Source organism: Lepus europaeus, chromosome 7 (genome assembly GCF_033115175.1).
Source record: "Lepus europaeus isolate LE1 chromosome 7, mLepTim1.pri, whole genome shotgun sequence".
Classification (NCBI taxonomy): Eukaryota; Metazoa; Chordata; class Mammalia; order Lagomorpha; family Leporidae; genus Lepus; species Lepus europaeus.
The window spans coordinates 4,477,838-4,488,179 of record NC_084833.1 but is presented as its reverse complement, the minus strand read 5'-3'; the positions used below and the strand labels follow the sequence as shown (position 1 = coordinate 4,488,179).

The 10,342-nt window shown below is 62.8% G+C and overlaps 1 protein-coding gene across 4 annotated transcripts; it reads right to left on the bottom strand.

Moving 5' to 3' along the window:
• Positions 1 to 565: 565 nt before the first annotated feature.
• Positions 566 to 3,950, bottom strand: TMEM134 (transmembrane protein 134). Of its 4 annotated transcripts, none has more exons than XM_062197733.1 (7): positions 3,733 to 3,950; positions 3,159 to 3,223; positions 2,738 to 2,827; positions 2,352 to 2,428; positions 1,175 to 1,219; positions 910 to 963; positions 566 to 822 (listed from the first exon to the last, which is right to left on the bottom strand). In XM_062197733.1, exons 1-7 carry the CDS (start codon positions 3,904 to 3,906, stop codon positions 740 to 742), a joined length of 588 nt encoding a protein of 195 aa, XP_062053717.1. In that variant the 5' UTR covers positions 3,907 to 3,950; the 3' UTR covers positions 566 to 739. The 4 variants fall into 4 exon arrangements, 3 of the variants coding, with proteins under 3 accessions (XP_062053717.1, XP_062053719.1, XP_062053720.1); XM_062197735.1 differs by having other exon boundaries at positions 2,738 to 2,800; XR_009866433.1 differs by lacking the exons at positions 566 to 822; positions 910 to 963 and adding an exon at positions 1,354 to 1,499.
• Positions 3,951 to 10,342: the final 6,392 nt, after the last annotated feature.

Here is a 10,342-nt window from a genome sequence, read left to right as displayed (position 1 = left end):
TGGGCGCGGGCAGAGGGGCTCCGCCAGGGTCTCCACCCGGGGCCCCTTGCTCTGCCTGCAACCTGCTGGCTGTCCGGCGGCCGGTCAGCCGGGCCTTGAGCTCCTCGGCCATCAGCTGGGCTGCGGCGGGAGTGGCCACCTGGGTCGAGCGCCCAGCACGGCCGGGGCCGTCAGAGACTTCAGCCTTCTCGTAGATCCTGGTTCTGAGACCCTCGGACCGCACGGTTCTGACGGGGCTGCTCTGAAGGCTCTGGGGGCCTCTCATCTCTGAGGCTGTCCTGTGGCCCCGCGGCCTGGGCAGCAGGGCAGTTGGGGGGGGCGGCTGCCTTGCCTTGGGCACCTTCAGGGGCCCCAGCCCGCGTCATGGGTGCCCTCAGCCAAGGCTGCCGGGTGGACACAGAGGCCCTGACCCCTGCTGTGACCTTGCAAAGGCTTAGCCCAGGGCTGTCGTGTGCCCACGGGGAGGTCAGCGGCCCTGGACACGGTCTGCCCAACTGCAGGCCTTCTCTGGGGGTGGGGGTGGGGGCGGGGCCTCCGGGGGGGGGGGCAGGACAGGACACCTGTGTCCCTGCTGGAGATAATCATCTTTTTATTAGCACAAAACATCACCCACCGGGCGGCCCGCGGCCCGAGAAGTCGGGCACAGAGCAGGCCGCGGGCAGGCTCCCCGAGGCTGGGGGGACGCCGGGGGGCCGCAGGGCCGCTCCCGGCGCGGGGTCGCCTGCCCTGGCTCCTGTCCTCACTTCTCGAAGTAGGGCAGGTAGAAGAACTGGAAGCCCTGGTGGCCCTTGACGGCGCAGTAGATGAAGATCACGTGGTAGACTGTGGGGCGGAGCCTGTCAGCGGCAGGCCCCGCCCCGGCCCCGCCCTCAGCCCCCAGCCCCGGCCCCGCCCCGCGCCCGTTCGCACCTCCTGGGACCAACAACAGGAAGCCGGGCACGAAGAAGACGGCGCTGGAGACACCTGCGGGAGGAGAGGCGGGGCTGGGGCGGGAGTGGGCGGGGCGGGGCGGGCAGAGAGGCGGGGCCGCGGCGGGAGTGGGCGGGGCGGGGCGGGAGGAGGTTCGAGGCAGGGCTGGAGGGCCGGAGCGGGGCGGGAGGAGAGGCGGCAAGCCTCGGTTCTGGCGGGGAGGCAAAGGGCTGCAAGGACCCCTGGGCGCAGGAGGGGCGCTCACCTGGAGAGGGCGCCACCTGCAGTCCCACGCCGACCAGGATCAGCACTGCACACAGAGGGCGGCGCAGGGGTGAGCACCCCGCCTTCCACCCCCGACCCCAACAGAACCCAGGCCCGGGCAAGGGCGCCCCCCACGCTGAGTGCACGGTCCCCTGGGCACGGACCCGCGCGGGCGCTCACCAAGCAGGGCTTGGCAGGCCCCGGGAAGAGGCTGGCTCCTTGGTGCAGCCGTTCGGTCACTCAGCAAAGCCCTGTGCAAGACCCAGAACCTGGACGCTGGACCCAGCTGGTCAGGCTACTGGGGGGGCAGTGGGACAGCTGGGGGCCTAGGGAGCGACCCAAACTGGGCTCAGCCTGGGAGACTGGAAGGGGCTTCCTGGAGGCAGTGACATCTCCCCTGGCGGGGACAGCAGTAATGGCCACAGCTAATCTACCGGCCACTCACCTGGTGCCGCAGGCAGGGACTAAGGGTGGCACGTGCACTGCCATACTGAACCGTAACCCCGCCCGGATGAGACAGGTGTGGCCAGCACCCGAGTTACTGAGGAAGGAACCCGGCCACGCGGCAGCTGGCAGCCGAGGCCGTGCCGTGGACACGGTCCTGGCAGACAGAGGTGCAGGTGGGGGAACCGCGCTGGCACAGGATCCGGAGCTTTCTAAGAGCTCCCGGCAGAGGCAAGGGTGCCGCCATGGCAGTGCCACGCGGGTGGCCGCTGCGCCCACTCTCCAGCCCCTGGGCTCTGGGTCCCGGGTTAGAAGAGGGCTGGGGGCAGCTGGACAGCTGGGAGCGAGAGGGGCCACCGAGGGCTGTGGTCCCAGACGGGATGGTGGGGGCTGGGACACGCCCTCCCAATTCCCAACAGGGCACCTGCCGCAGGTGTGGGTGGAGGTCCCCAGCAGCGGCCCCCCCCTCCCGGCCCAAGCCTGGTCTTTACGTCTGAGGCTGGGGAGGGGGTCGGGGCCTCAGCACCCGCCCCTGCACCCAGGCTCTGCACCCCAACTTTCACTGGCTGTGAGACCACCTGGAGGGGAGGGGCCTGAACTCGTGCCCGGCACCTGGGCGAAGGCAGGCACAGGGCGATGGTGACTGGGACTCCTGTCCCCGGATGGCGTGGCACACTGAGCGGTGTGACCGCCTACCGTGTGCCCAGGAGGGCAGGGGCCCAGGGGACACTCACCCAGCCCCAGCAGCAGGAGCAGGAAGGAGGCCAGCACCACGCGGCGGTTCTTCTGGATCAAGGGGTGCAGTGTCCAGCTGGGGGCAGGGCGGAGTGAGAGGGAGCAGGGCTGCAGGGGCTGGGGGCAGGGGTGGAGTGAGGGGAGCAGGGCTGCAGGGGCTGGGGGCAGGGGCGGAGTGAGGGGAGCCTGGGCTGCAGGGGCTGGGGGCAGGGGCAGGGCAGAGTGGGAGTGAGAAGATCCTGGGCTGCAGGGGCCCTGGGGCAGGGCTGGGGGCGGGGGCTCACCTGCAGCTGGGGGACCAGGGGCTCACCTGCAGCTGGGGGGGCGGGGCTCACTGCAGCTGGGGGACCAGGGGCTCACCTGCAGCTGGGGGGCGGGGGCTCACCTGCAGCAGGCGCTGTAGGAGCGCTGGGTGCTGGTGCTGCCGGTGCTGAACGACCACTGGGAGCTGCGGATGGAGGTTCGGCCCGAATCCCTGCAGGCCCGGGCGTGGGGTGGGACAGTGGGGACGGGAGCCCATCAGGACAGAGGGTGCCCCCTGAGGCCTAGGGTGGACGCAAGGGCTGGGGTCTGCAGGACAGGGGAGCTGCGGGAGGAGGTGCCAGAACAGGCTGGGGTGTCCTGCGGGATAGGGCCGGGTAGGCGTGGACGGGCGGGGCAGAGCAGCCCTGCAGGACCTGGGGGGGGGGGAGAGGGCTGGGGTCTGGCGGTCAGGGGAGGTGTGGGAGCGTGGACGGGCGGGCAGAGTGGCCCTGCAGGACCTGGTGGGGGAGGGCTGGGCCCGGGCAGCCCCGCCTGGCCCTGACCTGGTGCCGGTCCTCCCGTCGGGCTGCGGAGAGCTCTGCGCCCCCTCCCCGTCGTTCTCCAGGTTCTGTTCCGGAACACGGGGCTCAGAGGCCGGCGGGAGGAGGCCGCCCACGGAGCTGGCTGCCCGCCTGCAGCTGCTCACCGGCCTCCACCCTCCCGGCCAGACGTGTCGGGTGACTCACAGAAACCGAAACCCAGGGGGGAGGTGGGTGCCTGCCGGGGGCTTTGGGGGTCCCGGGAGTCGGGGTGCAGCTCCCAGGGCATTCGGGGCACAGCTTGGGGGCTGTGCACGGGCGGGGCCCGTCCAGGGCTCCCGGGTTAGGGGTGACGGAGGGTCTCTGGGGACCAGGGGGCCGCTCTAGTGGGCTACGGTCGTGTGAGTGGGGAGGGGGCGGGGTTCCCCACAGCCTCGCAGGCCCGCGCCCCGGGGACGCTGGGCACGTGGGCGCCCGCGGCGGCACAAGTCGGAGCTGAGGGGGTCTGGGCAGGGCGCTGGCTCCAGGGGCACGTGTGGGGGCGGCTTCGCTCCGGGGCGCGGCCCCGAGCAGGGGTGAGGTGGGCCGGGCCGTTCACCTGGTAGCGCAGCCGGGACTGCTTGTCCTCGTCGGCCACGTCGAACCGGGCCCGGCGCTCGAAGTGCAGCGGCCCGAAGCGGGCGACCCCGCCGGACTCGGGCCCGGGACCCGCGTCCTCCAGGGACAGCTCGAAGGCGTCATCGATGCTGAACTGAGGCCGGCCGGCGCTCATGGCCCCCGCCCGCTCAGGCGCGCCGCGCCGCCGCCATCCGCGCCGCCCGCCCGCCCCGCGCAGGCCCCGCCCCGCGCCGTCCTTTCGGGACTGCGCCTGGCTGGAGTCCCGCCCCCCGCGCTCAGGCCCCGCCCCGCCCCAGCAAGGCCCCGCCCCCCGCGCCGGCCCCGCCCCGCGCCGTCCTTTCGGGACTGCGCCTGGCTGGAGTCCCGCCCCCCGCGCGCAGGCCCCCGCCCCGCGCCGTCCTTCCGGGACTCGCCCGGCTGGAGTCCCGCCCCCCGCACAGGCCACGGCACGGGAGGCCAGAGCTGCCGAGCGCCGAGCGGGTCGGCGGGCGGGCTGGTTTCGGCCCGCAGCGTGCCTCTCCGCACCTGACTCGCTGAAGGAGGGGGCTCTTCTCCCCATTTTCCAGATGTGGCGCCTGAGGCTCCTGGCTTTTTATTGCACTTCCATGGCCTCCCATCCGGGTCCAATCGTGTGCGCGCGGGCGCTATTGTTTTGTTGTTGTTTTTTAAGTTATTTGAAAAGTGTCCGGGGGCGACGCTGTGGCTCAGCGGGTTAAAGCCCTGGCCTGCAGTGCCGGCATCCCATATGGGCGCGGGTTCGAGTCCCGGCTGCTCCACTTCCAATCCAGCTCCCTGCTTTGGCCTGGGAAAGCAGTGGAAGACGACCCAAGTGCTTGGGCCTCTGCACCCACGTGGGAGACCTGGAGGAAGCTGCTGGCTCCTGGCTTGGGATCGGCTCAGCTCTGGCCGTCCCAGCCATTTGGGGGGTGAACCAGCGGATGGAAGACCTCTCTCTCTCTCTCTCTCTCTCTCTCTGTCTCTCCCCTCTCTCTGTGTAACTCTTTCAAATAAATAAATTAATTAAAAAAAAAAAACACCTCTGCTTAGCACTCTGGCTTCCCCTGGAAATGAGCATAGAATGTGAACCACTCGCCCGGCCTGGAGCCCTGCTCACTCCGCGGCCCTGCCCAGGCTTGCCAACCCGGCGGGCCCTCCTCTCCTCCTCATCCCCTCCCCCCGGGCTGGCCGTGTCACCGTCTTCCTTCTCCAGGCTGCACTCGGCCCAGGTGGCCTCAGGGCCTTTGCACGTGCTGGCTGCTGTGCCCTTTCCGTGGCTGGCTCTTCCACGTCTCTGCTCAGACCGCACGGTTCAGAGACGCCACCTCTCACTACACAACAGCGCCTTCCTGCAACTGTCTTTTTTTTTTTGACAGGCAGAGTGGACAGTGAGAGAGAGAGAGAGAGAGAAAGGTCTTCCTTTGCCGTTGGTTCACCCTCCAATGGCCGCTGCGGCCGGCGCATCTCACCGATCCGAAGCCAGGAGCCAGGTGCTTCTCCTGGTCTCCCATGGGGTGCAGGGCCCAAGCACTTGGGCCATCCTCCACTGCACTCCCGGGCCATAGCAGAGAGCTGGCCTGGAAGAGGGGCAACCGGGATAGAATCCGGCGCCCTGACTGGGACTAGAACCCGGTGTGCCGGCGCCGCAAGGCGGAGGATTAGCCTAGTGAGCCATGGCGCCAGCCAATTGCCTTTTCCTTTTGTGAGATTTATTTGAAAGAGTTACAGAGAGGGGGAGACAGAGACAGTTCTTGGCATGGGGTTCGGTTGTTTTTATTTATTTATTTATTTTTAATTAATTTTTTCTGACAGGCAGAGTGGACAGTGAGAGAGAGACAGAGAGAAAGGTCTTCCTTTTTGCCATTGGTTCACCCTCCAATGGCCGCTGCGGCTGGCGCATCTCACTGATCCGAAGCCAGGAGCCAGGTGCTTCTCCTGGTCTCCCATGGGGTGCAGGGCCCAAGCACTTGGGCCATCCTCCACTGCACTCCCGGGCCATAGCAGAGAGCTGGCCTGGAAGAGGGGCAACCGGGATAGAATCTGGCGCCCTAACCGGGACTAGAACCCGGTGTGCCGGCACCGCAAGGTGGAGGATTAGCCTGTGAAGCCACGGCACCGGCCTATTTTTTTTTTTTTAAGATTTATTTATTTATTTGAAAATCAGAGTTACACACAGAGAGAGAGAGGAGAGGCAGAGAGAGAGAGAGAGAGAGAGAGAGAGAGAGAGAGAGATCTTCTTTCTGCTGGTTCACTCCCCAGTTGGCCACAATGGCCAGAGCTGCGCCGATTTGAAGCCAGGAGCCAGGTGCTTCTCCTGGTCTCCCATGGGGTGCAGGGCCCAAGGACTTGGGCCATCCTCCACTGCACTCCGGGGCCACAGCAGAGAGCTGGCCTGGAAGAGGGGCAACCGGGACAGGATCGGTGCCCAGCCGGGTCTTGAACCGGTGCCCATAGGGATGCTGGCACCACAGGCTGCGGCTTAACCCGCTACACCACAGTGCCAGCCCCTCATTTTTTAAAGATGTATTTATTTATTTGAAAGAATTACACAGAGAGGCAGAGCGAGGAGCTTCCTCCCGGTCTCCCACGTGGGTGCAGGGCTGCTTGCATTTCTCCGCGCAATGCTAACGGTTTCCACGTGCCCCCATGCTGGTGTGGCTCCTGCTGAGCCGCCACGGCCACCCACAGCTTCTGTCCCCTGACCGGCTAGACCACCAGACCACCGAGCCCGCGGAGCTCTGCACCTGTTGACTCCTCCAGCAGGGGGCGCTCTCGGGCCTGGTGCCGCCCGGCTGCCCACCTGCACAGGTGGAGTGGAAGGCTCGTCTCAGGGTTTCTGACGGCCGCAGAGTTGGTGCAGCCCTTCTGGGGGCGCCGTCTCCCGCGCCCCGGCCGTCCCGGGGTCCTTCCCTAGCGGCGTCTAGCCTTTTCCCCGCCGACAGGCGCGTCTGCACGCAGTGTCCCTTGCATGCTTGGATCCTGCACGTCTGCCCCTGACCTTCCCCGGGCTGAGAGCAGTGTCCTCCATGCGCGTTTGCAGTGTCCCTTCGAGTGCTGTCCCATCCCAGGGCGCGGAGACGCCCGAGACGCCCAGGGCCCCCCAGGCTCACCTTGTAGAAGGCGTGGCTGCAGAGCCCTCAGCTTGTTCCTGGGACCTGGGCGGGCCAGGAGCCGGTGCTGCTCCTGGATGGAAAGTGGGGTGGGAGTTCGAGTCCCACCTCTCCGGACCCAGCCTCCTGCTCACACACAGCCTGGGAGGCAGTGCCCAGCCACCCGCGTGGGAGACCGGGACTGAGGTCTGGGCTCCTGGCTTCAGCCTGGCCCACCTCAGCTGCTGGGGGCGCTGTGCCTGACCCCAAAGGCCTCCTTGGCCTCCTGTTACTGGGGTTTGCGCTGTAGTTAGCTCACCGGCCCAGCCTTTCCTGGACATCAGCTCTTGGCTAGGAGTACGACAGACGCGTCTTCCAAGTTCTAAATCGTCCCAACTTTTATTGGAATTTATTTCTGGAGGTATCACACTTTTAAACATTTTAAAAAAAACATTTATGAATTTGAGGCCAGCGCTGCGGCTCACTAGGCTAATCCTCCACCTTGCGGCGCCGGCACACCGGGTTCTAGTCCCGGTCGGGGCACCGATTCTATCCTGGTTGCCCCTCTTCCAGGCCAGCTCTCTGCTGTGGCCAGGGAAGGCAGTGGAGGATGGCCCAAGTGCTTGGGCCCTGCACCCCATGGGAGACCAGGAGGAAGCACCTGGCTCCTGGCTTCGGATCAGCGCGGTGTGCCTGCCGCAGCGCACCGCGGCGGCCATTGGAGGGTGAACCAACGGTAAAGGAAGACCTTTCTCTCTGTCTCTCTCTCCCACTGTCCACTCTGCCTGTCAAAAAAAAAAAAATTATGAATTTGAAAGGCAGTCACAGAGGGAGAGAGCGAGGAGAGACTTCCTCTGCTGGTCACTCCCAGCGGCTACAGCGGCCGGGATGCAGGAGCTCCACCTGGGTCTCCCGCACGGGGGGCAGGCGCCTGAGCACTTTTTTTTTTTTTTTAAACTGACTTATTTATTTGAAAGGCAGAGAGAGAGAGAGGTCTTCCATCTGCTGGTTCACTCCCCAAATGGCTGCAATGGAGCTGCACCGATCCAAAGCCAGGAGCCAGGTGCTTCTCCTGGTCTCCCACGCGGGTGCAGGGGCCCAAGCTCTTGGGCCATCTTCTACTGCTTTCCCAGGCCACAGCATAGAGCTGGACTGGAAGAGGAGCAGCCGGGACTCGAACTGGTGCCCATATGGTACGCCGGCGCTGCAGGCGGCAGCTTTAACCACTACACCACAGCACCAGCCCCAATTAGCATGATATTTTAATGAGGATTTTCACATCCATATTTATCAGTAAAACAGGCGGACACCTTTCTGGCCTGGCTTATCTGTTTGCGGACTCAGGATTAAACTAACCTCACGCTTCTGTGACACATCTAACGTGTGACACATCGAACGAGTGACACATCTAACGTGTGGCACATCTAACGTGTGACACTCTAACGTGTGACACTCTAACGTGTGACACATCGAACGTGTGACACATCTAACGTGTGACACATCTAACGTGTGACACTCTAACGTGTGGCACTCTAACGTGTGACACATCGAACGTGTGGCACTCTAACGTGTGGCACATCTAACGTGTGGCACATCTAACGTGTGACACTCTAACGTGTGGCACTCTAACGTGTGACACATCTAACGTGTGGCACTCTAACGTGTGGCACATCGAACGTGTGACACTGTAACGTGTGACACATCTAACGTGTGACACTCTAACGTGTGGCACATCTAACGTGTGGCACTCTAACGTGTGGCACTCTAACGTGTGGCACATCGAACGTGTGACACATCGAACGTGTGACACTCTAACGTGTGGCACATCGAACGTGTGGCACATCTAACGTGTGGCACATCTAACGTGTGGCACATCGAACGTGTGGCACATCGAACGTGTGGCACTCTAACGTGTGGCACATCGAACGTGTGGCACTCTAACGTGTGGCACATCGAACGTGTGACACATCGAACGTGTGACACTCTAACGTGTGGCACATCGAACGTGTGACACATCTAACGTGTGACACATCGAACGTGTGGCACATCGAACGTGTGGCACATCGAACGTGTGGCACTCTAACGTGTGGCACATCGAACGTGTGACACATCGAACGTGTGGCACATCGAACGTGTGACACTCTAACGTGTGACACATCTAACATGTGGCACTCTAACGTGTGACACATCGAACGTGTGACACTCTAACGTGTGACACATCTAACGTGTGGCACATCGAACGTGTGACACATCCAACGTGTGACACATCTAACGTGTGGCACTCGAACGTGTGGCACATCTAACGTGTGACACTCTAACGTGTGACACATCTAACGTGTGGCACATCAAACGTGTGGCACATCTAACGTGTGACACATCTAACGTGTGGCACTCGAACGTGTGGCACATCTAACGTGTGACACTCTAACGTGTGGCACTCTAACGTGTGACACATCGAACGTGTGGCACTCTAACGTGTGACACTCTAACGTGTGGCACTCTAACGTGTGACACATCGAACGTGTGGCACTCTAACGTGTGGCACATCTAACGTGTGGCACATCTAACGTGTGACACTCTAACGTGTGGCACTCTAACGTGTGACACATCTAACGTGTGGCACATCGAACGTGTGGCACATCGAACGTGTGACACTCTAACGTGTGACACATCTAACGTGTGACACTCTAACGTGTGGCACATCTAACGTGTGGCACTCGAACGTGTGGCACATCGAACGTGTGACACATCGAACGTGTGACACATCGAACGTGTGGCACATCGAACGTGTGGCACATCGAACGTGTGACACTCTAACGTGTGACACATCGAACGTGTGACACTCTAACGTGTGACACTCTAACGTGTGGCACATCGAACGTGTGACACATCGAACGTGTGGCACTCTAACGTGTGACACATCTAACGTGTGACACATCTAACGTGTGACTCATCGAACGTGTGACACTCTAACGTGTGACACTCTAACGTGTGACACATCTAACGTGTGACACATCTAACGTGTGACACTCTAACGTGTGGCACTCTAACGTGTGGCACATCGAACGTGTGACACTCTAACGTGTGGCACATCTAACGTGTGGCACATCGAACGTGTGACACTCTAACGTATGACACTCTAACGTGTGACACATCTAACGTGTGACACATCTAACGTGTGACTCATCGAACGTGTGACACTCTAACGTGTGACACTCTAACGTGTGACACATCTAACGTGTGACACATCTAACGTGTGACACTCTAACGTGTGGCACTCTAACGTGTGGCACATCGAACGTGTGACACTCTAACGTGTGGCACATCTAACGTGTGACACATCTAACGTGTGGCACATCTAATGTGTGACACTCTAACGTGTGGCACATTGAACGTGTGACACTCTAACGTGTGGCACATCGAACGTGTGACACTCTAACGTGTGGCACATCTAACGTGTGACACATCGAACGTGTGGCACATCGAACGTGTGACACATCGAAC